Source organism: Hypanus sabinus, chromosome 7 (assembly GCF_030144855.1).
Source record: "Hypanus sabinus isolate sHypSab1 chromosome 7, sHypSab1.hap1, whole genome shotgun sequence".
Classification (NCBI taxonomy): domain Eukaryota; kingdom Metazoa; phylum Chordata; class Chondrichthyes; order Myliobatiformes; family Dasyatidae; genus Hypanus; species Hypanus sabinus.
Window position 1 is genome coordinate 61,795,515 of NC_082712.1, and position 26,047 is coordinate 61,821,561.

The 26,047-nt window shown below is 43.4% G+C and overlaps 1 protein-coding gene across 2 annotated transcripts; it reads right to left on the reverse strand.

Moving 5' to 3' along the window:
• Positions 1-5,640: 5,640 nt before the first annotated feature.
• LOC132396837 (thioredoxin-like) lies at positions 5,641-25,076 on the reverse strand. 2 transcript variants are annotated; one of them, XM_059974818.1, is made up of 5 exons: positions 24,919-25,076; positions 22,330-22,434; positions 19,863-19,922; positions 7,248-7,313; positions 5,641-6,039 (listed from the first exon to the last, which is right to left on the reverse strand). In XM_059974818.1, exons 1-5 carry the CDS (start codon positions 24,943-24,945, stop codon positions 5,926-5,928), a joined length of 372 nt encoding a protein of 123 aa, XP_059830801.1. In that variant the 5' UTR covers positions 24,946-25,076; the 3' UTR covers positions 5,641-5,925. The 2 variants fall into 2 exon arrangements, with proteins under 2 accessions (XP_059830801.1, XP_059830800.1); XM_059974817.1 differs by lacking the exon at positions 24,919-25,076 and adding an exon at positions 23,217-23,320.
• Positions 25,077-26,047: the final 971 nt, after the last annotated feature.

A 26,047-nucleotide genomic window follows, 5' to 3' on the forward strand; every position in this document is an offset into this window, starting at 1 on the left:
AATAAAAATGAGCCAATTTATCCTTAGACATATGAGCCCTATGCACAACCTTAAACTGTATTAATGAATGTTCAGCACATATAGATGATGTATTCACTAATTGAAGAATTTTATCCCAATTCTCAACAGGGATAGTAAGGTTAGGTTCTCTTTCCCAATCACTTTTAATCTTATATAAGGGCTCTGAACGTATCTTCATAATTATATTGTGAAGTTTTGATATTAGCCCTTTCTGAGAAGGATTTAGTTCAAACAAATTCTCCAAAATACCTGAAGACACAAAATTTGGAAAAGTAGTAAGTACAGTATTTAAGAAATTCCTAATCTGTAAATATCTAAAAAAATGAAATCTAGACAAATTATATTTATTAGATAATTGTTCAAAAGACATAAAACAATTATCCAAAAATAAATCGGAAAATCGTAGTAATCCTTTAGTCTTCAAGCTGAATAAGCTTGGTCTATAATAGAAGGATAAAAAAAGCAATTGGATACAATAGGAATATTTAAAACAAACTGAGTCAACCCAAAAAATTTCCGAAATTGAAACCATATACGTAAAGTATGTTTAACTATCGGATTGTCAATTTGTTTCTGCAATTTAGAAAGAGTAAAGGGAAGAGAAGACCCTAAAATAGAACCCAATGAAAATCCTTGTACAGATTTAATTTCCAGGTTCACCCAATGAGGGCTAAAAGTAAATAAAAGAGTCATTAACTAATTTAAAAGGTAAATTTCCATAAATTGGAACCTGTCTATTTAAAGGAAACAATTCACTCTTATTAAGATTTAATTTATACCCGGAAAAATTACTAAATTGAGCCAACAATGATATACCTGCAGGAATGGATTTCTCAGGATCAGAAATAAATAATAATAAATCATCTGCATATAATGATAGTTTATGTATATCTGTCCCATGATTAATACCAAAAATGTTCTGTGATTCTCTGATAGCAATTGTCAAGGGTTCTAAAACAATATCAAATAATAATGGACTAAGAGGACAACCTTGTCTAGTACCCCGAAATAAATGAGAAAAGGGAGATCTTTGATCGTTAGTAAGCACCGAGGCTACTGGAGTATGAAAAATCAGTTTAATCCAGGAAATGAATGTCAGACTAAAATTAAACTTCTCAAGCACAGTAAATAAGTAAGGCCATTCAACTCTATCAAATGCTTTCTCCGCATCTAGTGAAATGACACATTCTGAAGTGCTATGTGAAGGAGTATAAACAATATTCAATAATCTCCTAACATTGAAAAGAGAATAGCGATTTTTAATAAAACCAGTTTGATCTTCCGAAATAGTTTGGGGTAATACCTTTTCCAGCCTGGATGCCAGTAACTTGGAAAAGATCTTGGAATCTACAATCAATAAAGATATTGGTCTATAGGATGCACAGTCAGTAGGGTCTTTAACTTTCTTTAATATTAAAGAAATGGAAGCTCTATAAAAAGATTGTGGCAGATTACCCAATCTACTTGCTTCTTCAAAAACCCTGCATTACCAAGGAGAAAGAGTAACGGAAAAACATTTAAAATATTCTACTGTATACCCATCTGGATCTGGTGCTTTCCCAGAATTCATAGAGGAAATAACTCCTTTAATTTCTGCATCTGTAATAGGAGTTTCTAATATTAAAAGATCATCTGATGATAATTTTGGAAAATCCAATTTCCCAAGAAAATTACACATGGTATTATAATCATGAGGGAATTCAGAATGATACAGGGAGGTATAAAAATCTTGAAATGATTTGTTTACCTCATCATGGTCAACTGTCAGATCCCCATTCTGCTGACAAATCTTAATAATTTGACATTTAACCAAAGCATTCTTCAATTGACTAGCTAACAGTTTACCTGATTTATCACTATGTATATAAAAATCAGATCTGGTTTTCATTAATTGATTTTCAATCGAAGATGTAAGTAATAAACTATGTTCCATTTGAAGTTCAACCCTTTGTTTGTAAAGCTCCTTACTAGGAGTAGTCGAATATTTCTTGTCAATCTCTTTAATTTTATCAACCAATAAAAGAGTTTCCTTCTTAATGCATTTTCTCAGACCAACGGTGTAGGAGATAATCTGTCCACATATATATGCTTTAAAAGTGTCCCAAAGTGTTCCGCAAGAAATATCATCCGTGGAATTAGTTGAAAAGAAGAAATCGATCTGTTCCTTCATAAATTTAATAAAATCAGGATCTTGCAGTAAAGTAGAATCAAATTGCCATTGTCTAGCACTAGAAGCTGTATCCGTAAATTTATTAGAAAGTTTTAATGGAGCGTGGTCAGAGATAGCTATAATATCATAATTACAACCAATTACCGATGGAATAAAACAAGAGTCAATAAAAAAAAATCAATTCTTGAGTAGGAATGATAAACCTGTGAGAAAAATTAAAACTCTTTGTCCTCAGAATGCCGAAATCTCCAAATATCAAAAATTCCATTATCAGTCAAAAAAGAGTTAATATGTGGCCGACATATTAGGTAAAGTCTGAGTAGATATAGATTTGTCCAACAAAGGATTTAAACAACAATTAAAGTCACCACCCATTATTAACTTATATTCATTAAGATTAGATAGAGGAGTAAATAAGGACTTAAAAAAAATCGGGATAATCCACATTTGGAGCATAAACATTAACCATAGCAACCTTTTTGTTAAAAAGTAAGCCAGTAATTAACAAAAACCTACCATTTGGATCTGAAAAGATATTGTGCTGGACAAATGCAATAGAAGAGTCAATAAAAATTGAAACTCCCTTTACTTTAGCATTCGAATTTGAATGGTACTGTTGACCCCCCAAAAACCTAAAAAAGCGATAATTGTCCTCTTTCCTCACATGAGTTTCTTGTACAAAAATAATATGTGCATTAAGTCTTTGGAATACTTTGAAAATCTTTTTCCGTTTAATCGGATGGTTTAAGCCATTAGTATTCCAAGAGACAAAATTAATGGTCTGAGCCATATTTCGGAAATCAACCCTTTGGTATATAAAGGGTTAACCAAATTATGAACTCATGCACCCGGAAGAGGAACAAAAATAAGGGGCGGACCCGGAAGTGATGACATCGCGGACATTTTATTAGCTTAAAATCAGCCCAAATGAAAAAACTAAAAAAAACTGGTGAAAAGAACATAAGATTTAGAAAAAGATCCCCCACCCCCCACCCAAGAGGAGAAATGAAACTAAATCTACCCTCATATCAGCAGAAGGCAACTCCGTATATAAAGGATAAAAAAGATCCACCCAAACTCTAAAGAAATAATAATCACTGTACTAAAACCAAACTTCTTAATATAATAGGTAGTTAAAAAAAAACAAAAAGAATATAATCACTAGTAACATAAATCAGGTTAAAACCCAAACAAACCAAAAATAAAAATTTAAACTGTGATAAGAAATGCATTATAGGAAGAGAGAAAAATAAAGGCGAAATTAAAAAGCCAAAAATATTTTAGAGAAACCGCCATCTTAGTAAAAAAAATTCACCTTTGAGGGATTAATAAAAATGACCAAAGCTAAAGTACAGTGATTGAAATAAGTAAAATAAAAAGATTAGTACATCAAAAACACTTTAACTAGAGTATAAAATATAGAGTAAACCTACACCAATTGCCAGAAACATAATCTGGTTTTGGAAACAAAAACCATCTTGCAACGATCAAAATCACTCATTTATTAGAGAAGAGAATCCGTAGCAGTAGGAAAGTTCTCATTCAAAAAGCTTCTCGCTTCAGATGTAGAAAGGAAAACACGCCGAGATGCATTTGGAGGCAAGATTCTGAGCTTCGCAGGGTATAAGAGCGCAGGTTTTAGATTTTTCTCATAACATTCAGACATCAGAGGTTTAAAAAGAAGCCTTGCCTTCATTACTTCTGGACTAAAATCTTCCACTAATCGAAAATTGAATTCTTGAAATTTGACCATCCCTACACGCCGAGCCACACGAATAAGTTGCTCTTTAACATGCACATAATGAAATCGGACAATTACAACCGGTGGTTTAGCTGAAGCACTTGGTGATCGACGCATAATTCTGTGAGCACGATCAAGTAACGGAGGACTGTCTGGGAATACAGAAGGGAACGCATCCTTTAAAAGTTCAGCAAAGTACTTCGAGGGGTCCCCTTGTTCGATACCTACCGGGAGACCAAGTATGCGTAAGTTCTGTCTTCTGGACCGATTCTCAAAGTCGACACTCTTGGCTTTAAGTGTTTCCACCTGTGTAATCTTCGAAAGTAATTTCTGCTCCAGTCTTTCGATTATCAAGTCTCGCTTCCGAGCGTCCTCTTGCAAAGTTGCGATTAGAGCTTGCTGCTGGTTAACTACTGAATCCGTCTTATCCATATAATCTTGAAAAGCCTTTATATCTTGTTTGAAAATTTGTCGTTGTTGTTCAAATTTTTCATTTAAAACCCCCAATAATATTTCATAAGTCAATTCAGTGCGCTTAGGATCGGTCTTTTTCTTCTTCCCATTCCCGTTAGGATCTTTCCCAGGTTCTCGCCCTTTAGATCTAAGAGCCATTTCTGTATTCATTTCTTCAAAATTCACAATAAACTCTTAAAGATAAGTCCAAAAAAGTAGCAAGAATCTTTTGGTGTAGGTAAAAGTAAGTTAAATAAGGGTGATCATAGGTTAAAAAAAGTAAAGGTTATGGAGCGAATCTGAAACAGTGCTCACTCCATGAGCGTCTCCTGCTGACTCTGCTTGTTTTGTTGAATAAAGAAGCTGCTTTGTATCTACCAGTAACTTTCTCCAGAGATTTAATTCATGCAATAACATTTGGTGTCAGAAGTGGGATACCTTTCTGACCCAGCGTGTGGCCGGCGATCTTAGCAGGATAAGTTATTTATAAGTTAATTAAAAATTAGTACTCACACTTGGATTTGTTCAGGTTGGTGGTACACGGGAACACAAGGTATCATGAACATGGAGGGCTGAACTGACAAAGTGGTGCATGTGCTTGCATGTGTGTTTATGTAAGAGAGGAAACTTTGTGTGTTAAGTCTCCAGTTCCATTGTGAATGACCAGAGGGTCTCCCTTTGTGTGGTTCTAATGTCAGTTAGATGGAAAGCTCCCATTCTCCTTTATCAGTGAAGAAGAGCTACTTCCCTTCAACCATTCAGTTCTTCAACCAACCAGCACAATCCCAACACAAATCGGAGAGTCTGGCCACACTATGATCACTTTGCACGAATGTTAACTACGAATTTTGGCATGTGGCCAAACGGCTAAGCTCTTGGTCTAGTAATTTGAAGGACACTAGCTTAAGCCTCTGCTGAGTCAGTGTGTTGTGTCCTTGAGCAAGGCACTTTGCTCTGTGACGATACCAGTGCCAAGCTGTATCGGCCTAGTTCCTTTCCCTTGGACAAGATTGGTAGTGTGGAGAGGGGAGACTTGCAACTTGGGCAATTGCCAGACTTCCACATAACGTTGCCCAGGCTGCAGTCAATATCGAAATCGATGGACAGCCGAAGAACTACTAATTGTGTTCTTTCTTGTGAATGCTACTCGTATGATACTGTGTGCCTGTGAAGTTGCTGGAAGGAAGATTTTCATTGCACCTGGTCAGACATGTATTTGCATATGACAATAAACTCCACTTTGACAAGAGGAAAATCAAACAATCAGGGATTTAATTATACAATATTCAATATCATTGTTCACAATACCTAGGAAATGCTATTATGGAGCACCATTTTTATTATTTTACATCCTGGAACACATCAATGTCAATTAATTTCTTCCATTTTGCTCCAATACCTTTCATGAAAGGGACAGTGGCTGAAGGAACAGGGCATTAGCAAAGGGTCACTGGAGTTATTAACCTACTAACCATTACATCTTTGAACTGCAGGATCCAGAGAAAAGCAACATATTCCACAGGGAGAACATACAAACTCCTTACATAGGGCGTTGACACTGAGCTCCAGAACCTGGTGCACCAAGAAACCGGTTTCTGACTTCCTTTATTGCAGATTCCAGCTCAGCCTTTCTCGCTCCTACTACCTTTTTTTCCTGGAAATACAACATTGATTAATCAACAGGTTAAATGAGACCATGGTACTGACTGAAGAAAAGTGTTACATTTCCCTTGTGTGGCACTTCAAGCAGGTTACATCACACAACTCAATGTGGGCCACAGCCTAGGATCCAAGGACCATCATCCTTGAAGATAGTGTCTTCTCTAACATTCCGTTGTTACTTTTGCAACCACCATTCCTCTCTCAATACTGATGTCCTCAGCCTGGTTCCCTCTTGTGATTTGTTCCCATATGATGTCCTCCCAAGCCTAGATTCTCTGTATTGGTTCAACCTCTTAGTGGCAGGGCTATTCCAGAGAATCCCAGGCCAAGGGCTTTGTACTTGTTAGATTTGCACACCAAACAAAACATTGCCATGAACCACAGTTTTGTTGTCCATTATTTTTACAGTTTCTAGAGAAATTTTCATTGAAGTTCTTTTGACAGTTACAGGCCCATTTAGCATTACTTTAATAATGTGGTCAATATTTACTGTCTCCTCAGTTTCTCCACCAGTTTAAAGTTGTACTACCAATTCCAAAAATCAATTGAATTATGCACATCATGGACTGCTGATGAGACACCATTCCTTCTGGAAAGTCACCTCCCACTTTTTCCAATGTGTATTGTCATCTTTAACATTCCTCTTATGATGTTAGTGCTGAAAATAATAGCCATTTGAAAATTAAATTTGTGTGCTCATTGCAATTATTGACTATTACATTTTCAGTTAACTTGATAAAGGTTGCCCAATATTTTGAATAATTGCTGCACTTTTATTTTCAGTGTTTTAGACGTTCTAACTTCTACATTTGGGACAATTCTGCTTTTTTTAATCAACCAACTCATTTCCTTTTTCATTGTTAAACATGGTTTTATAGTATCTCTGTCTCTTCAGTATCTTTATTTCCAGTTATATGCAGCTATACAATCCACAGAACCACAAGTTCAAATATTTCTAATTTCTGATCAGTTTATCAGTTATATCCTCACTCTGTCTTAAGTCAATGTACGGCATTTCCAGGCTTGGATATTCAGTGTAAGAAACTAGAGGTGAATTTGCAGCCAGAGGTTTGAAAGATTGATCAATAACACTGCCAATGCCCACATGGAATTGTTCCAATACACACCAATGTGAATTCACCCAACATCGTAACGTGAAAGGAGAGTGATTCGGAAAATAGTACTAAAATTGCATCTTACCTCTATTCCACGCATAAAAATGAGAAACGTTGGCAAAGCTTTCACCCCTTTAGACTTAGCTATATCCTAAAGGAAAGACATTGGTAGAATTATAGGAAACAGCACAGTAACAAGACATTTTGCCTATCAATATTTAGCTAGTGACCTGACCTGATTTAACATGTTCCTGGTTGCTTGTAATTTCATTCAATAAACATTCTAATTCCTTTTAAAAGACTGTCCCTGTTTCAATACAGTCCATAGTGAAAAATACAAAAGCCGAGAACCTATCTATCCCCCTTCACATTTTGTGCAGCCAAAATGCACAAAGCAAGCACTCGCAAAACAACGTGGAAATGAGCAAGTAATCTGATTTAGAAATATTGGCTGAATGATAAATATCGATCAAGAGCATTTGTGTACTTCTGCTCCCAGAGACGAAAGACCACAGCACCAAGAAGTTATGGTCAAGGGAGGTGAAGGAATGCTTACAGGAATGCTTTGAATGAGTGGATGGCATAATATTCGGCGACTCATCTTTGAATCTGAATGAGTTGTTTCTGACTTCATCAAGACAATGGAAGTGTGCCTTCAAGAACATGCAGTACTGTGCAAAAATCTTAGGCACATATTTGTAGCTAGGGTGCCTAAGTGTGGTGGGTTTTGGCCAATTGGGTCGGGTGAATACCTTTGTCAGACTATAGTGTCTGTCTTACCTAATGCCAGGAGCAACAGAGTATTGTGATACTGTTCCCCAGCCTACTGCTGTACACCGTGAGGCTACATGATACTGTTCCCCAGCCTACTGCTGTACACCGTGAGGCTACATGATACTGCTCCCCAGCCTGCTGCTGTACACCGTGAAGCTACGTGATACTGTTCCCCAGCCTACTGCTGTACACCGTGAGGCTACGTGATACTGTTCCCCAGCCTACTGCTGTACACCGTGAGGCTACGTGATACTGTTCCCCAGCCTACTGCTGTACACCGTGAGGCTACATGATACTGTTCCCCAGCCTACTGCTGTACACTGTGAGGCTACGTGATACTGTTCCCCAGCCTACTGCTGTACACCGTGAGTCTACATGATACTGCTCCCCAGCCTACTGCTGTACACTGTGAGGCTACGTGATACTGCTCCCCAGCCTACTGCTGTACACCGTGAGGCTACATGATACTGTTCCCCAGCCTACTGCTGTACACCGTGAGGCTACCTGATACTGTTCCCCAGCCTAATGCTGTACACCGTGAGGCTACATGATACTGTTCCCCAGCCTACTGCTATACACCGTGAGGCTACGTGATACTGCTCCCCAGCCTACTGCTGTACACCGTGAGGCTACGTTATACTGTTCCCCAGCCTATTGCTGTACACCGTGAGGCTACGTGATACTGCTCCCCAGCCTACTGCTGTACACCGTGAGGCTACCTGATACTGTTCCCCAGCCTACTGCTGTACACCGTGAGGCTACGTGATACTGCTCCCCAGCCTACTGCTGTACACCGTGAGGCTACCTGATACTGTTCCCCAGCCTACTGCTGTACACCGTGAGGCTACGTGATACTGCTCCCCAGCCTACTGCTGTACACCGTGAGGCTACGTGATACCGTTCCCCAGCCTACTGCTGTACACCGTGAGGCTACGTGATACTGTTCCCCAGCCTACTGCTGTACACCGTGAGGCTACATGATACCGTTCCCCAGCCTACTGCTGTACACCGTGAGGCTACATGATACTGTTCCCCAGCCTACTGTTGTACACCGTGAGGCTACGTGATACTGTTCCCCAGCCTAATGCTGTACACCGTGAGGCTACGTGATACTGTTCCCCAGCCTACTGCTGTACACCGTGAGGCTACATGATACTGTTCCCCAGCCTAATGCTGTACACCGTGAGGCTACGTGATACTGTTCCCCAGCCTACTGCTGTACACCGTGAGGCTACCTGATACTGTTCCCCAGCCTACTGCTGTACACCGTGAGGCTACGTGATACTGTTCCCCAGCCTACTGCTGTACACCGTGAGGCTACATGATACTGTTCCCCAGCCTACTGCTGTACACCGTGAGGCTACGTGATGCTGTTCCCCAGCCTACTGCTGTACACCGTGAGGCTACATGATACTGTTCCCCAGCCTACTGCTGTACACCGTGAGGCTACATGATACTGTTCCCCAGCCTACTGCTGTACACCGTGAGGCTACATGATACTGTTCCCCAGCCTACTGCTGTACACCGTGAGGCTACATGATACTGTTCCCCAGCCTACTGCTGTACACCGTGAGGCTACGTGATACCGTTCCCCAGCCTACTGCTGTACACCGTGAGGCTACCTGATACTGCTCCCCAGCCTACTGCTGTACACCGTGAGGCTACGTGATACCGTTCCCCAGCCTACTGCTGTACACCGTGAGGGTGCGTGATACTGCTCCCCAGCCTATTGCTGTACACCGTGAGGCTACATGATACTGTTCCCCAGCCTACTGCTGTACACCGTGAGGCTACGTGATGCTGTTCCCCAGCCTACTGCTGTACACCGTGAGGCTACATGATACTGTTCCCCAGCCTACTGCTGTACACCGTGAGGCTACATGATACTGTTCCCCAGCCTACTGCTGTACACCGTGAGGCTACATGATACTGTTCCCCAGCCTACTGCTGTACACCGTGAGGCTACATGATACTGTTCCCCAGCCTACTGCTGTACACCGTGAGGCTACGTGATACCGTTCCCCAGCCTACTGCTGTACACCGTGAGGCTACCTGATACTGCTCCCCAGCCTACTGCTGTACACCGTGAGGCTACGTGATACCGTTCCCCAGCCTACTGCTGTACACCGTGAGGGTGCGTGATACTGCTCCCCAGCCTATTGCTGTACACCGTGAGGCTACATGATACTGTTCCCCAGCCTACTGCTGTACACCGTGAGGCTACCTGATACTGCACCCCAGCCTACTGCTGTACACCGTGAGGCTACCTGATACTGTTCCCCAGCCTACTGCTGTACACAGTGAGGCTACCTGATACTGCTCCCCAGCCTACTGCTGTACACCGTGAGGCTACGTGATACTGTTCCCCAGCCTACTGCTGTACACCGTGAGGCTACGTTATACTGTTCCCCAGCCTACTGCTGTACACCGTGAGGCTACCTGATACTGCTCCCCAGCCTACTGCTGTACACCGTGAGGCTACGTGATACTGTTCCCCAGCCTACTGCTGTACACCGTGAGGCTACCTGATACTGCTCCCCAGCCTACTGCTGTACACCGTGAGGCTACGTTATACTGTTCCCCAGCCTACTGCTGTACACCGTGAGGCTACGTGATACTGTTCCCCAGCCTACTGCTGTACACCGTGAGGCTACGTTATACTGTTCCCCAGCCTACTGCTGTACACCGTGAGGCTACATGATACTGTTCCCCAGCCTACTGCTGTACACCGTGAGGCTACGTGATACTGTTCCCCAGCCTACTGCTGTACACCGTGAGGCTACGTGATACTGCTCCCCAGCCTACTGCTGTACACCGTGAGGCTACGTGATACTGTTCCCCAGCCTACTGCTGTACACCGTGAGGCTACGTTATACTGTTCCCCAGCCTACTGCTGTACACCGTGAGGCTACATGATACTGTTCCCCAGCCTACTGCTGTACACCGTGAGGCTACGTGATACCGTTCCCCAGCCTACTGCTGTACACCGTGAGGCTACATGATACTGTTCCCCAGCCTACTGCTGTACACCGTGAGGCTACATGATACTGTTCCCCAGCCTACTGCTGTACACCGTGAGGCTACGTGATACCGTTCCCCAGCCTACTGCTGTACACCGTGAGGCTACCTGATACTGCTCCCCAGCCTACTGCTGTACACCGTGAGGCTACGTGATACTGTTCCCCAGCCTACTGCTGTACACCGTGAGGGTGCGTGATACTGCTCCCCAGCCTATTGCTGTACACCGTGAGGCTACCTGATACTGTTCCCCAGCCTACTGCTGTACACCGTGAGGCTACCTGATACTGCTCCCCAGCCTACTGCTGTACACCGTGAGGCTACCTGATACTGTTCCCCAGCCTACTGCTGTACACCGTGAGGGTGCGTGATACTGCTCCCCAGCCTATTGCTGTACACCGTGAGGCTACATGATACTGTTCCCCAGCCTACTGCTGTACACAGTGAGGCTACCTGATACTGCTCCCCAGCCTACTGCTGTACACCGTGAGGGTGCGTGATACTGCTCCCCAGCCTACTGCTGTACACCGTGAGGCTACGTGATACTGTTCCCCAGCCTACTGCTGTACACCGTGAGGCTACGTGATACTGTTCCCCAGCCTACTGCTGTACACCGTGAGGCTACGTTATACTGTTCCCCAGCCTACTGCTGTACACCGTGAGGCTACCTGATACTGCTCCCCAGCCTACTGCTGTACACCGTGAGGCTACGTGATACTGTTCCCCAGCCTACTGCTGTACACCGTGAGGCTACCTGATACTGCTCCCCAGCCTACTGCTGTACACCGTGAGGCTACGTTATACTGTTCCCCAGCCTACTGCTGTACACCGTGAGGCTACGTGATACTGTTCCCCAGCCTACTGCTGTACACTGTGAGGCTACGTTATACTGTTCCCCAGCCTACTGCTGTACACCGTGAGGCTACATGATACTGTTCCCCAGCCTACTGCTGTACACCGTGAGGCTACGTGATACTGTTCCCCAGCCTACTGCTGTACACCGTGAGGCTACGTGATACTGCTCCCCAGCCTACTGCTGTACACCGTGAGGCTACGTGATACTGTTCCCCAGCCTACTGCTGTACACCGTGAGGCTACGTTATACTGTTCCCCAGCCTACTGCTGTACACCGTGAGGTTACCTGATACTGCTCCCCAGCCTACTGCTGTACACCGTGAGGCTACGTGATACTGTTCCCCAGCCTACTGCTGTACACCGTGAGGCTACGTGATACTGTTCCCCAGCCTACTGCTGTACACTGTGAGGCTACGTGATACTGTTCCCCAGCCTACTGCTGTACACCGTGAGGCTACATGATACTGTTCCCCAGCCTACTGCTGTACACCGTGAGGCTGCATGATACTGTTCCCCAGCCTACTGCTGTACACCGTGAGGCTACGTGATACTGCTCCCCAGCTTACTGCTGTACACCGTGAGGCTGCGTGATACTGTTCCCCAGCCTACTGCTGTACACCGTGAGGCTACGTTATACTGTTCCCCAGCCTACTGCTGTACACCGTGAGGCTACGTGATACTGTTCCCCAGCCTACTGCTGTACACCGTGAGGCTACGTTATACTGCTCCCCAGCCTATTGCTGTACACCGTGAGGCTACGTGATACTGTTCCCCAGCCTAATGCTGTACACCGTGAGGCTACGTGATACTGTTCCCCAGCCTACTGCTGTACACCGTGAGGCTACCTGATACTGTTCCCCAGCCTACTGCTGTACACCGTGAGGCTACGTGATACTGTTCCCCAGCTTACTGCTGTACACCGTGAGGCTACATGATACTGCTCCCCAGCCTACTGCTGTACACCGTGAGGCTACATGATACTGCTCCCCAGCCTACTGCTGTACACCGTGAGGCTACATGATACTGTTCCCCAGCCTACTGCTGTACACCGTGAGGCTACGTGATACTGTTCCCCAGCCTACTGCTGTACACCGTAAGGCTACGTGATACTGTTCCCCAGCCTACTGCTGTACACCGTGAGGCTACATGATACTGTTCCCCAGCCTACTGCTGTACACCGTGAGGCTACGTGATACTGTTCCCCAGCCTACTGCTGTACACCGTGAGGCTACGTGATACTGTTCCCCAGCCTACTGCTGTACACCGTGAGGCTACATGATACTGTTCCCCAGCCTACTGCTGTACACCGTGAGGCTACATGATACTGCTCCCCAGCCTACTGCTGTACACCGTGAGGCTACGTGACTTAATTGTGGAAGAAAATTCTGAATAAATGATTAAAATATCTTCCCTTTAATTAGCAATATGCCTAGTGAAATCTTAGTGCATAACACAGCAGTGTAAACAAGATGGAGAGAATGATGAGCATAAATTGTGGGGAGGACCCTGTGGGCTATCAAGTTTCTGATAATTGAACAGTGTGTATGGTGTTTCTTCACCTGTCTATTACTAACATATAAAACAAATTATATTTTTGTACTTTAATGACTTACTGGATCCAAGGATTTAATGAACCTTCTTTATCATAAATAAAGACTTAGCATTCTGCACACTTGCAATAATCTATCTTAGTTCCAAGGATGTTCTGACAACGCATCTCTGTGTGTCGTGCGCAGAAAAGAGACGGTCTCTGGAATTTTCGTGGGAATTGATAATATGCACAGGATTGACTTTTTAAACTCTGACATATGATTGACATTTCTATGTGTGCCCGTGCGCATGTATAAAAAAGGCTGCGACTATTGTTCTTTGGAAGACTAACGATGCATGGCGGGTCATTCTTCCCTTATTCATGATTAAAGGTATTCTCTAGTCTCTTTGAAGTCCATGTTCAAATTATCAGTGATCAACCTTAATTGAAATTCCATAGCAAATTAGTTTCCTTAACACTGTTTTTGCACCGTACTGTGCTGTATTTGTCAATGTGGAGCGGAGAACGAGTTTGTAAATCTGGTGGGAGCAAAGTGCTGGGAATGGTGAGAGTGGAGCACCGTAGGAGGTGTATGGGACAGGTAGGAGACACACTCAGACCTGAGAGAACAGGCAAGGTGATTTAATTGCACACAATTGGTTTATTGATCATTACAGAATGTCTTTCTGGTGCTTTAAGCTCCCTTCCCCTTTCCCCCAATCTGATTTCGCTCTCCCTGACTCCCTTCCTACTCTAAGTCTACAATAGAGACCCATATCAAAACCAGGTTTATGATCATTCACATATGCCATGATTGTTTTGAGATAGCAGTACAGTGCAATACATGAAATTACTACAGTAATCTGCAAATGTTTTGGACATTCTAGCTACATTAATGTGGCCAAGGCTTTTGCACAGTACTGTACTACAAAATCTGTAGTGGTGTACCACAAAATCTGGATCTGAAGCATTCAAGAAAATGAATAAACTGTCGATGTTTTGCACCAAGACCCTTCTTTGGGACTGGAAAAGAACGGGCAAGATACTAGAATAAAAATGGAGGGGGAAGGAGAAGGAGGATTAGCTAGAAGGTGCTGGGTGAAGCTAGTTGGGTGGGGAAGGTAAAGGGCCTTTGATATACCTGAAGACTTGGCCTGCACAGCTGTCTGTGGCAAAGAAAAAAATTCCTTATCCCTTATCTATATGGATGTCACTCTATTCAGAATCTGTGCTGTTGAGACTTCTCATAGGAAACATCCTCAATATCCAATCTCGGCCTTTCAGTATTCAATAGGTTTCAGTTAGATCCTTCAACATTCTTCGAAATTCCAGCGAGTACTGGCTCATTGCCACCAGGACTCTGATGTGATAACCATTTCATTCCTGGGATCATTCGTGTGAACGGCCTCTGGACCCTCTCCAACACCAGCACATCTTTTCTGGGATAAGAGGCCCAAAACTGTTCACAATACTCCCAGCGAGGCCTCACCAGAACTTTATAAAGGGACTCCCAAGTCCCTTTGAACCTCTGATTTCTGAACTTTGCTTCCATTCAGAAAATAGTCTACACTCTGATCCCTATTACCAAAGTGCATGACCGTACACTTCATGACACTGTATTCCATCTGCCACTTCTTTGTCCAATCTCCTAATCTGTCTCAGTCCTTTTGTAGACACCCTGCTTCCTTTCACTACCAATCTTCCACCTACTTCCTCATCGTCCAAAGCCATCAATTCCGTCATCCAAGTTATTGGCATATAGTGTGAAGGGGTCGCAACATAGACCCCTGTGGAGCACCATGGGTCACCAGCAGCCAACCAGAACAGGTTCCCTTTTTTCTGACTCTGCTCTTTGCCATGGTAGAATCTCTCCTGTAGCACCACGGCCTCTTGTATTGTTAAGCAGCCTCACTGTGGGACTTTCTCAAAGGCCTTCTGCAAATTGAAATAAACAATGTTCACTGACTCTCCTTTGTCTATCCTGCTTGTTATTTTCTCAAAGAATCTTTGAAATTCAGGCTTCCTCAATTCCAACTAATTGAGGGAACCAGAAGACACACATTCAGCCTTTTAACAACAGCTTCTTCTCCTCCACCATCAGATTAAGGAATGGACTTCCCTGTATTTTATTTCATCTGTGTTATGGTCCGGTCTGAAACCCGCTTTCTGGGTCTTGATCTGGTCCGCAGGCTCTGGGTCTTGTAGCTGTCCCTCCTATCACCCCTCAGCTCAAATAGGCTTAAGGAGGTGCACCTGAGAGCTATTGGCTGGCAGGTGTATATAAGGGGCTCTGGAACTGAGTCCAGTTGGGTTGTCCTGTTTTCTCTGCGTGTCTTGTACTGGCTGTTCTGTCTGGTTTGCCTTGTTTATGCCATTGTGCTGTTTGCCTGGCTATCCTGTTTTGACCCTGGCTTGGAGTACCCACTGTTAATCACCTAGTTCTGCAAGTCTGTTCTTGTAGTCACCCTGGACTGAGCTCCCTTCTGATCCCTCGCCTCTGTCAGGTAAGCAGGCTGGACTGCTGTTGCCTGGCGGGGGACTCCGACACTTTCCTACCCCTCGTTTCTGACGGGTTGTGCCCTGCAACCTGCCCAGGAGCCCTGCGACCTGCCCAGGCCACTGTGTTCCTGCCTGGGAGGCCAGGCCCTGCACAGAAGTAATGCGGACTACCCAGGGGGCTATCCTCCCAGCATTCCTTGTCCTGTAGACCCATCCCCTAGCCTAGCCCAGGGACCCGCCTTTGCCATGAACTCTGAACCCCAGGTTCACCGTTGCATGCCAAGGTCTCCCCATCTTGTTCTATCCTTTAGTTGTTCCTGTCCTGCCCCTAGTACTTCACTGCCTGCGTCCTGCATTTGGGTCCAGTCCCCACGTCCCCTTGTGACAATCTGCTACTTCGTTGCCCATTCTGCCAATCCGTCTAAGTCCTGCTGCACCTCTCTTTATATTGTCAACAAACCTGGCCACAGAGTCATCAATTCCTTCATCCAAACATTGACATATAATGCGAAAAGAAGTGGTCTCATCATTAGGCTCTTGAAACAAAGGGGACAGCTTCACTCAACTTCACTTGCTCTATTATTAAAATCCCTGCAAGCTATGGCCACACTTTCAAAGACATTTCATCTCATTTTCTTGATATTTCTTGCATATTTATTATATTTTCTTTCTTATTATGTGAGAGGTGATTGATAAGTTCAATTCCTTCTACCTTAGGCCACACACTTATCAATCACTCCTGGTGTGTACACTTTCTGGAGGTCCAAGATCAGACCTCAAAATGTGGTCTTGGCATTGAACAGCAGGCGTTCCTAATCATAGTCTGACAGTGGTCTAGTGTGTTGGGATCCTATTGCTGCAGGTGATACACTGATGATGATCAAGCAGAGATTTCTTCAAACAAGCCCATTGAAACCCCCAAGAATGATTTGAAAGGCATTGGGATAGGCTGTTTTTTGTTTGCTAATAGTGGTACTCAGTATCTCGAGTGTTTGTTTAGCATCTGCCTTTGGCAATATGTACATTCCATTTTAGGATCATGGAGAACTCTACTGGTAAATAGAATGGTCGGCATTTAATCACTAGATGTTCTATGCCAGGAGAACAACAGTACAACAATACAGGTGCGTCTGAACACCACAGAGAGTTTATTATGAAACACAGACACCCATCCCACCCCAATTTTTGTCTTCTCTAAATCAGAAGTCCAGTCGGTGTATCATAATGGCCTTGGGTCTTACCAACATGCCTGGCGTGAGCCAGGTCTCCATGAAACACAGAGTGCAGCATTTCCTCATTTCCCTCTGATACTGCAATCTTGGTCATAGGTTCTCATTCTTGTTCTCTGGAGACTGTTCATTTTAACCGGATGCTGGTAGAGGAAGTTTCGTACCCCATTGATTCAGTCTGACTTGGAGTCCTCCCCTCCTCCCTTCCTCCTAACCAGAAGCAGCAAAATCATTTCCTTTTCACTCCCAACCGTTTCTCACATTTCCAAGCCCGAATGCTTGAAGCCACAGTGAGCAAAACGGTGCTGAATTGCCTTAATGCTTATTTCTCACTACCAGTGAAATAAATCACTGCTATTTATAAAAAATACAAACACATGCAACTAACATCATTCAAAAACTCGAGCAATGCTGGAAATCCAAGTAATACACAAAAATACTGGAGGGACTCAGCAGGCCAGGCAGCATCTATGGAAAAAGAGTACAGTCAACGTTTTGGGCTGAGACCCTTCATCAGGACTGACATCTTCTACTGTTGTGACGAGCCCACACTCAGTTTGGATGAGCAACACCGTATATTCCAGCTTGATGGCTGCCCCCTCATTGGACCCCCTGCAGTTTGCGTACTGTCCCAACCGCTCAACAGATGGCACCATTGCCACCACCCTCCGCCTGGCCCTAACCCATCCGGACAAAAAAAAGACACATATGTTCAGATGCTGTTCATAGACTTCAGTTCAGCATTCAACACAATCATCCCTCAGAAACTGATTGGAAAGCTGAGCCTACTGGGCCTGAACACCTCCCTCTGCAACTGGATCCTAGACTTCCTGACTGGGAGACCTCAGAGATCTCAGTCCCCTCCCTGCTTTCCCTCTCCCACCCCTTGATCTTTCCTCTGATTGGTTTTCCACCCACCCCTACCGGCACCTTCTTTATAGGGCCCCTGCCCCCTCCTTCTTTAGTCCTGATGAATGGTCTCGACCAGAAACGTTGACGGCTCCTGTGAACAAAAATGTGAACAAAACAGAAGCGATGGTTGTTGACTTCAGGAGGGCATGGAGTGAACACTCCCCACTGAACATTGACGGCTCCTCTGTAGAGATCATAAAGAGCACAAAGTTTCTTGGTGTTCACCTGACGGAAAATTTCACCTGGTCCCTCAACACCAGCTCCATAGCAAAGAAAGCCCAGCAGCATTTCTACTTTCTGCGAAGGCTGAGGAAAGTCCATCTCCCACCCCCCATCCTCATCACATTCTACAGGGGTTGTATTGAGAGCATCCTGAACAGCTGCATCACTGCCTGGTTCGGAAATTGCACCATCTTGGATCGCAAGACCCTGAAACAGATAGTGAGTTCAGCTGAGAAGATCATCGGGGTCTCTCTTCCCGCCATCACGGACATTTACACTACATGCTGCATCTGCAAAGGAAACAGCATTATGAAGGACACCATGCACCCCTCATACAAACTCTTCTCCCTCCTGCCATCTGGGAAAAGGAACCACAAGCATTCAGGGTCTCACAACCAGACTATGTAACAGTTTCTTCCCCCCAGCTATCAGACACCTCAATACCCAGAGCCTGGACTGACACCTTGCCCTATTGTCCTGTTTATTATTTATTGTAATGCCTGCATTGTTTCTGTGCACTTTGCGCAGTCCTGTGTAGGTCTGTATTCTAGTGTAGCTTTCTCTGTGTTTTTTTTTTGAAACGTAGTTCAGTTTAGTTTTTGTACTGTGTCATGTAACACCATGGTCCTGAAAAACATTATCTCATTTTTACTATGTACTCTACCAGCAGTTATGGTCGAAATGACAATACAAGTGACTTGACTTGACTTGAATATTGACTTCTCAAAGTTCCGGTAATTCCCCAATCCCATCTCTCACCACATCACCTCCCTCTGGTGCTCCAACCCCTTTTCTTTCTTCCATGGCCATCTGTCATCTCCTATCAGATTCCACCTTTGCCAGCCCTACATCTTTTTCAGCAATCAACTTCCCAGCTCTTTACTTCATCTGTTCCCCCCCCCCCCAACCCCAGTGTCACCTAGCAGCTTGTGATTCAACCTTTCCTCTCCCGACTTTCTTACTCCGACTCCTCATCCTTTCTCCTCCTAGTCCTGATGAAGGGTCTCGGCCCGAAATGTTTACTGTACGCTTTTCCATGGATGCTGCCTGACCTGCTGAGTTCATCTGTCATTTTGTGTGTGTACTATTTAAAAACTGTTCGCTCTAATCACAGTGTTGTGTCTAACGGCCACACAACTGTATGTGACTGATACAGTTGAAAAGTTTTTGGTAATGATCTCTTGTCCCGATTAAGTGGCATAGTGTTACAAAGGTAATCCTGACTATTTTTGCAATTAGTTTTTGTTCTTCAAGAGTTGTTCCAAATAAACAGCTGATCTCATCTGATTAACCGATGGCCCAATTTATGGGAATGCACTATATGTTTCTTATTATAATTTAGGATTTAAAAAAAAATTGTATTGCACTGCAATGTTGCATCAAAACGACAGACTTCACACCATATGACCGTGATATTAAACCTGATACTTATTTTGAAGGGCCCCAGCCAGTTCAACCCTCTCTGAACATCACACTTCCCCAGAGCCTTTCAATAAACATGGATCACCCCAAGTGTGGTGACCCCAGAGTTTGATACTTTCAGAATTCCACTCTACACTGTCCTCCAGGAATTGGAGTGGCAGGAATTTGTCTCCAATTTTTAATATTCCTGATGCATATCCAAATAAAGTCAAGAGTTTGCAGAGATTCTCCAACTTACCTGAACTTCATCCACGTCGACAGAACAGAAAATCATATCTGTAAATTCTTCAGAAAGTGCCTAGAAAGAAAAGTAAATGTATTCCATTTATAAGAAATATTTGTCTCCAGAAATACTCTCATTTAAACTTACATCAATTACTTTAATAATCACACTTCTGAAGTACTATTTGAAATCTAAATTCTATGAAAAGCAATACTGATAGTGGTATTCCTTCCATCACTAGTTATGGTTGACTTACACCCTTTGGGATTGACACTGACACTTAACATATGAGGCAGTTAAGGATCAATCACATTGGTAGGTCGAATCACACACAGGCCAAACTGATTTTATTTGCCCAAAGGGTACACCAGCACCAGCAATTCACACCCTGTCTTCTAAAGTGACAAACACGTGAAATCTGAGGAACTCAGCAGGCCAGGCAGCATCTATGGAAAAGAAGTACAGTCGACATTTTAGACTGAAACCCTTTGGCAGGACTGGAGAAGAAAAGCTGAGGAGTAGATTTGAAAGATGGCCGGGGGGATGGGAGAGAGAAACACCAGGTGACAGGTGAAACTTGGGGGGGGGGGGGCGGTGGGAGGAATGAAACAAAGAGTTAGAAAGTTGATAGGTGAAAGAGACAGAAGGCCATGGAAGATGAAAGGGGAAGGGGAGATGAACACCAGAGGGATGTAAAGGGCAGGAAGGAGATAACATGAGAGAGGGATGAGGGAGTGAAAAATGGTGAGGGGGATGATTGGGTGGAGACATTACTGGAAGCTTCAGAAATCGATGTTCATGCTCATGCCATTAGGTTGGAGGCTACCCAAATGGAATATAAGGTGTTGTTCCTCCAATCAAGGTGTGGCCTTATCACGACATTGGAGAAGGCCATGGATGCACATACTGGAACGGGAAGTGGAAGATGTCGCCTCTGCTCCAACCATCTCTCACTGGCCACCCATTTTAATTCCACTTCCCATTCCCCACCCATTGCATCCCCCTGGTGCTCCTTCCCCCCACCCTTTGTTCTTTCTTCCATGGTCTTCACCATTCAACTTTCTAGCTCTTTGCTTCATCCCTCCCCCTCCAAGTTTCACCTGTCACCTGGTGTTTCTCTCCCCCCACTTTTCAAATCAACTCTTTAGCTTTTTTCTTCAGTCTGCCGAAGGGCTTCAGCCTGAAACATCAACTGTACTTTTTTCCATTGATGCTGCCTGGCTTGCTGAGTTCCTCCAGCATTTTGTGTGTGTTGCTCAGTCTTCTAAAGTGGACCAGCTGATCACTCAGTACAAGGTCCATCATGCCATGGGAAAAAACATTAGGAAAACTATCTAACTAAAGTTACGTTACCCATAGAGTCAAGCCTTCATTTTCTGCCTGGACAGTTGTGCATGTGATGCTTTGCACATCAAATTTCCAGATTTCAGGTAACGGATCACTTCTGACCTCCCCCCACTTTTTGTCTGTTCTCCTTCCTCTTGGCCTCCAATACCCTTACTTTCCCCAGCCCCCAACATCTCCATTTTAAACATCTCTGGTGTTTAAAAATGGTGGACAGTAAAATAGGGAGGGATTTAGATTGAAAGTAGATACATTTTTCAAAGTTTTGGGATTTGTGGGTGCTAGAGTAGTGGCACAAAAGAGGAGAGGTGGACCCTGTCAAATCAGCCACTACTATATTGAATGGTAACACAGGGTTGAGGGGTCAAATGGCCTATTCTTGCCCCTATTTAATTATAATAGAGGACAATGGGTAAACCTGGGCAATTTAAGGTAAGGACATGTTCAGCACAGCTTCGTGAGTTGAAGGACCTATATTTTGCTGTAGGCTTTCTAGGTTTCTGTAATCTGATTTACCATGACAATAGCATTTACAGTATCTAAGATATGCACAGAATCTTGTTACTGTAGTAAATGACTGAACCAACAACCAGTATTTCTGGACCTTTGATTAGGAGACAGGAGATCGAATCATAACATGGAACCTGGGACATTTGAATTCAAGTAATTAATCTAATCAAGAGCTGGGAGCGAAAACAATCAAACTATGGAAGTCAAGATGGAACTCTCGACTTTTAACTTCCACCTCAGTTCAGGGACAAATAAAGATGGACAATAAATGCTGGCATTTCTGACAACATCCACAATTCATGCACGAGCAAAAAAGTCAGACTACTCTATCAACCAAATAAAGCAGCAATCATTACAGTGATAGAATCTTGTTGCTACAAGAGTGAGGAACAGTTCCTAATTAAAAAGATTGAAAGGAGACATCTAACAAATAAGTTAAGTGTGCACAAGGATCAAATATTTGGTACAATTTGGTTGAACAATTAGCTGAATCCCTTTCAATGCAGAGAGCCAAGGCTATTGCAGACTAATCACAAGATTGCAGTTTATTGGGTTGAAGAGCAGCTTTTGTCATTCAGCAACATTACACCGTGAGTCACAAATTCTCATCTGCCAGTACTGTACTCACAGCAAAATCTGGTTTAATCGCTTTGCAAGGACCACACCAAGTCGCGAAGAAATCAACGACAACTATCTTGTCGCCAGCCTCCTGAAGCTTGGCGTTGAACTCATCCTGAAAGTGAACAAAAACAGGTTATTGTTAAATTAAATTAAACTAGTTAAATTAAAGCAAAGAGTTCCAGAAATTCTGATGGTGCTCGCTACAATATTTGGCTCTGTGCATCCTGTGAACTTCAAAATTAATGGGTGATGTGCTTTTTAAAAAGGTACTAGTCACTCGGGATAATAGTGCCCGAAGGAGAAGATTCTCCCTCAGCAAACAACGAATTCCACGTTCATCTCTGAAAACTCTTTGAAACTGAAACAAGAAGATTTTTGTCTCCTGATGAAGATAGGCACTTTAATATCAAATCCACACATTAAGTAATATTTGGCTGGTCATCGACCACTCTGCCCTGTAATCAAGTTTTCATGACAATACGCAACTTCGAAAAATGTTTTCATTTAAAGAGGGAATGAATTTATTAGCCTGATAACACTAAATAAAAAGAAATGTTTGTGCCAATTGTATGTTATGCCTATGATTTTATTAATAAAGTTATTTCAAATGTTAAGAGCTGAGTCCAAGCAAGCAATGGTATACTGTATTGACCAGTTTCATTCGAGATGGACACGTGTGCTGTATATGACACACATACGACTGCGGTGCCGAAGACTTTTGCACAGCACTGTGCTGTATTTGTCAATGTGGAGGGCAGAGCGAGTTTGTATGTCTGACGGGACGAAAGTATATCGGGAATGGCGAGGGCGGATCCCCGCGGGAGGGGCGAGGGACAAGTGGCAGAGAAGGAGTGTCAGGGGTCGGGGGAGTGCTGTGGGTGCAAACACACTCACCCCAGAATCACCATGCAAAGTCTGTTGAGTCCAGACAATTGGTTTATTGATCATTACAGAATGTCTCTCCGGTGCTTCCTGCTCCCTCCCTTCTCCCCAAAATTGATTTGCCCTCTCCCTGCCCCCTTCTCACTCCCAGAAAACAGATCCCATTTCAGAAGCAAGTTCATCATCAGAGTCTTGTTTTTTTTCGCGGCCACAGTACAATGTCATACATAAAATTCCCAGAGTACTGCGCAGAAGCCTCAGGCACCCCCACTAGATGTGTGATACCATCATCTGGATTGGTGTACGGGGTGAGATTTTGTCTCACAGTTTGGGCTAATCGGGTATCTTCTTTCTCTTTACGAAAGACATCCCAACATGGTAGATTGTCAGGGCGAGGCGCTGCAGGTAACCCAACCACCCTTTGTGAACCAGCAAAGAAAATAGATAAAAACACAAAATGCTGGCAGAACTCAGCGGGCCAGACAGCATCTGTGGGAGGAGGTAGTGACGACGTTTCGGGCCGAAACCCTTCATCAGGAGTCAAGAAAATATATATATACGGGAGGTCATTTTGCAGTGCGGAAGGGAACTGTGACGAATTTCATAATCAGTCACGTTTTCACTCCTCCACCGCACCCAGCCTCTACACTTCTTTCGTAATTAAGACTCAGCAAAACGCCTTGTATAAAAGCACAAACTTGGGGCAAGTTCACGCCAGCAAAATGTAAAGTGGATCTCCTCAGATATCCCTGATCCTCCTTCAGCGTTTAACCCTACTGTTACAATAAAAAAATAACCGCTACTGTCCTCCCTCGACCTTAATTTTTTTCTTCGTTATCACTTCCGGAAGTTTGTTGGGACATTTTGTGTCATTAAAGGTACATACAAATTTAATTTCATTCCTTGTAATAAAAATAAAGTTGAAATCTTAGAGAAGAACTGCTGTAAACTATTCCCAGTAATCCAACAATTTTGTTTAACTGGAGGGTGAAAGAATGTACACGAACTAACCAATAAAAAGCCAACAGAGTTTAAACGGAGAGCCCTACAAACCTACAAGTACAGACCGTGGAAGAGAGTCTGCATTCTTCAAAACGACAGGGTGGTCGGAGGTTAATTCAACCACCACTTCTTTCATTCCTAAGAGTCCTGAACATAGTAAAACGTTGTCTCGTGTCGTCAGAAAAAGAGTGGCCCAGAGTCAGGAAACAAAATATTAAGGCATGCCGGCGAGAAAGATAGATTTGAAAGGACGAGGTAGGAGCAAAAGATCCGGGAAGGAATCTCAGAGGCTGCAGCTCTTCAAATGGCGCTCTATTCAATCGAGGATTATTAGGAAACCCTGTTGTATTTTAAAGTTGTACGGTGGGAGTTCGTTGACAAACCCAGTTCAGCTGCGAATATTTTAAAGAAAGGCGCAGGAACGATAGGAGAGCTGGAGGTGATCCAGAAGTACCCTCAGGACAGACTTCCCGCGCAGCTTTCTGTAGTCAATGTTGAAAAAATAAACGCACGGCATTCTTATGATTTAAAAAAGCAACATTTTATAAACCTGTATTAACAAGCACCCCCTTTGTATTGAAATGCATCACGTGGTTAAGTTACTCGGTTTAAGGAAAACGGCTGAGGAATTTAAAATCACTCGGTTAGAATAACCCTTAAAATATTTCATACAAAATGAATATTGACACTGAAAAGTTGCTTTCAAGCTTACCAAACTCTGAATTCCGAGCACAACCATTGTTTCTCCCAATCTTTTCTCTTGTCAATTTATATTCGGTAATTATCCTCTGTAATTTAGACTTGAGAAGACTGAGAGGAACACGCCTATTGTTGCAAAAGGTAGCCCTACTTTTCTCCATAACTATAGGAATTGTGAATAGTACAGCCAATTTCCCATCGGCTCGTAAATGTTGTAAATTAGCATATTTCCCCAGGATATCAGAGGCCGTTCAGTCCATCACTGTCTGGTAGGGAGTGGCTACTGCACAGGAACAAAAGAAGCTGCGGAAGGTTGTTCATCTAGTCGGCTCCATCTTGGGCTCTAGCCTACAAAGTACCCAGGACATTTTTAGGAAGCAGTGTTTCGCAAATGTAGCGTCCATTATTAAATAGCTTCTCCCTATAGATGCTGCCTGTCCGGCTGCGTTCCACCAGCATTTTGTGTGTGTTGCTTGAATTTCCAGCATCTGCAGATTTCCTCGTGTCCATTATTAAAGATAATCGTCTCCAGCACCCAGGACATGCAGTTTTCTCACTGTTACCATCAGGTAGGAGGTACAGAAGCCTGAAGGCACACACTCAGTGATTCAGGAACAGCTTCTTCCCCTCTGCCATCCCATTCCTAAATGGACATTGAACCCTTGGACACTACCTCACTTTTTAAATATACAGTATTTTTGTTTTTGCACATTTTTAATAATCTATTCAATATATGTAATCGATCTATCTATCTATTTATTTATTTATTTATTTATCTATTTATTTATTTATCTATTTATTTATTTATTATGTTTTATTTTATTTATTATTTTTTTCTCTCTCTCTGCTAGATTATTTATTGAACTGCTGCTGCTAAGTTAACAAATTTCAGGTCACATGCCAATGATAATAAACCTGATTCTGAATTCAAATCTACATCAGCTCCCAGAGAAACTCCCATTCCCCATTAATTTACAACACTTTAACTCCTATCTGGAAACTTTGCAGCATTCTAGGGAACTGGAGCTGCAGCTCGAAGACCTTTGGCTTGTTAGGGAAAGTGAGGCAAGGATAGACAGGAGCTACAAGGAGATAGTCACCAAGATGATAGGAGATAGATAAATGCATGGCTACCAGGAGAG

What these genes read in the sequence shown, in the direction of transcription:
- LOC132396837 (XM_059974817.1), bottom strand. Translation starts at nt 23,270, where the DNA reads ATGATCAATAAACCAATTGTCTGGACTCAACAGACTTTGCATGGTGAT. An exon ending in CGATTAAACCAGATTTTGCT is followed by an intron (nt 19,923 to 22,329) that starts GTGAGTACAGTA and finishes TTTTCTTTCTAG; the next exon opens with GCACTTTCTGAAGAATTTAC. An exon ending in TTTTTATGCGTGGAATAGAG is followed by an intron (nt 6,040 to 7,247) that starts GTAAGATGCAAT and finishes TTGTATTTCCAG; the next exon opens with GAAAAAAAGGTAGTAGGAGC.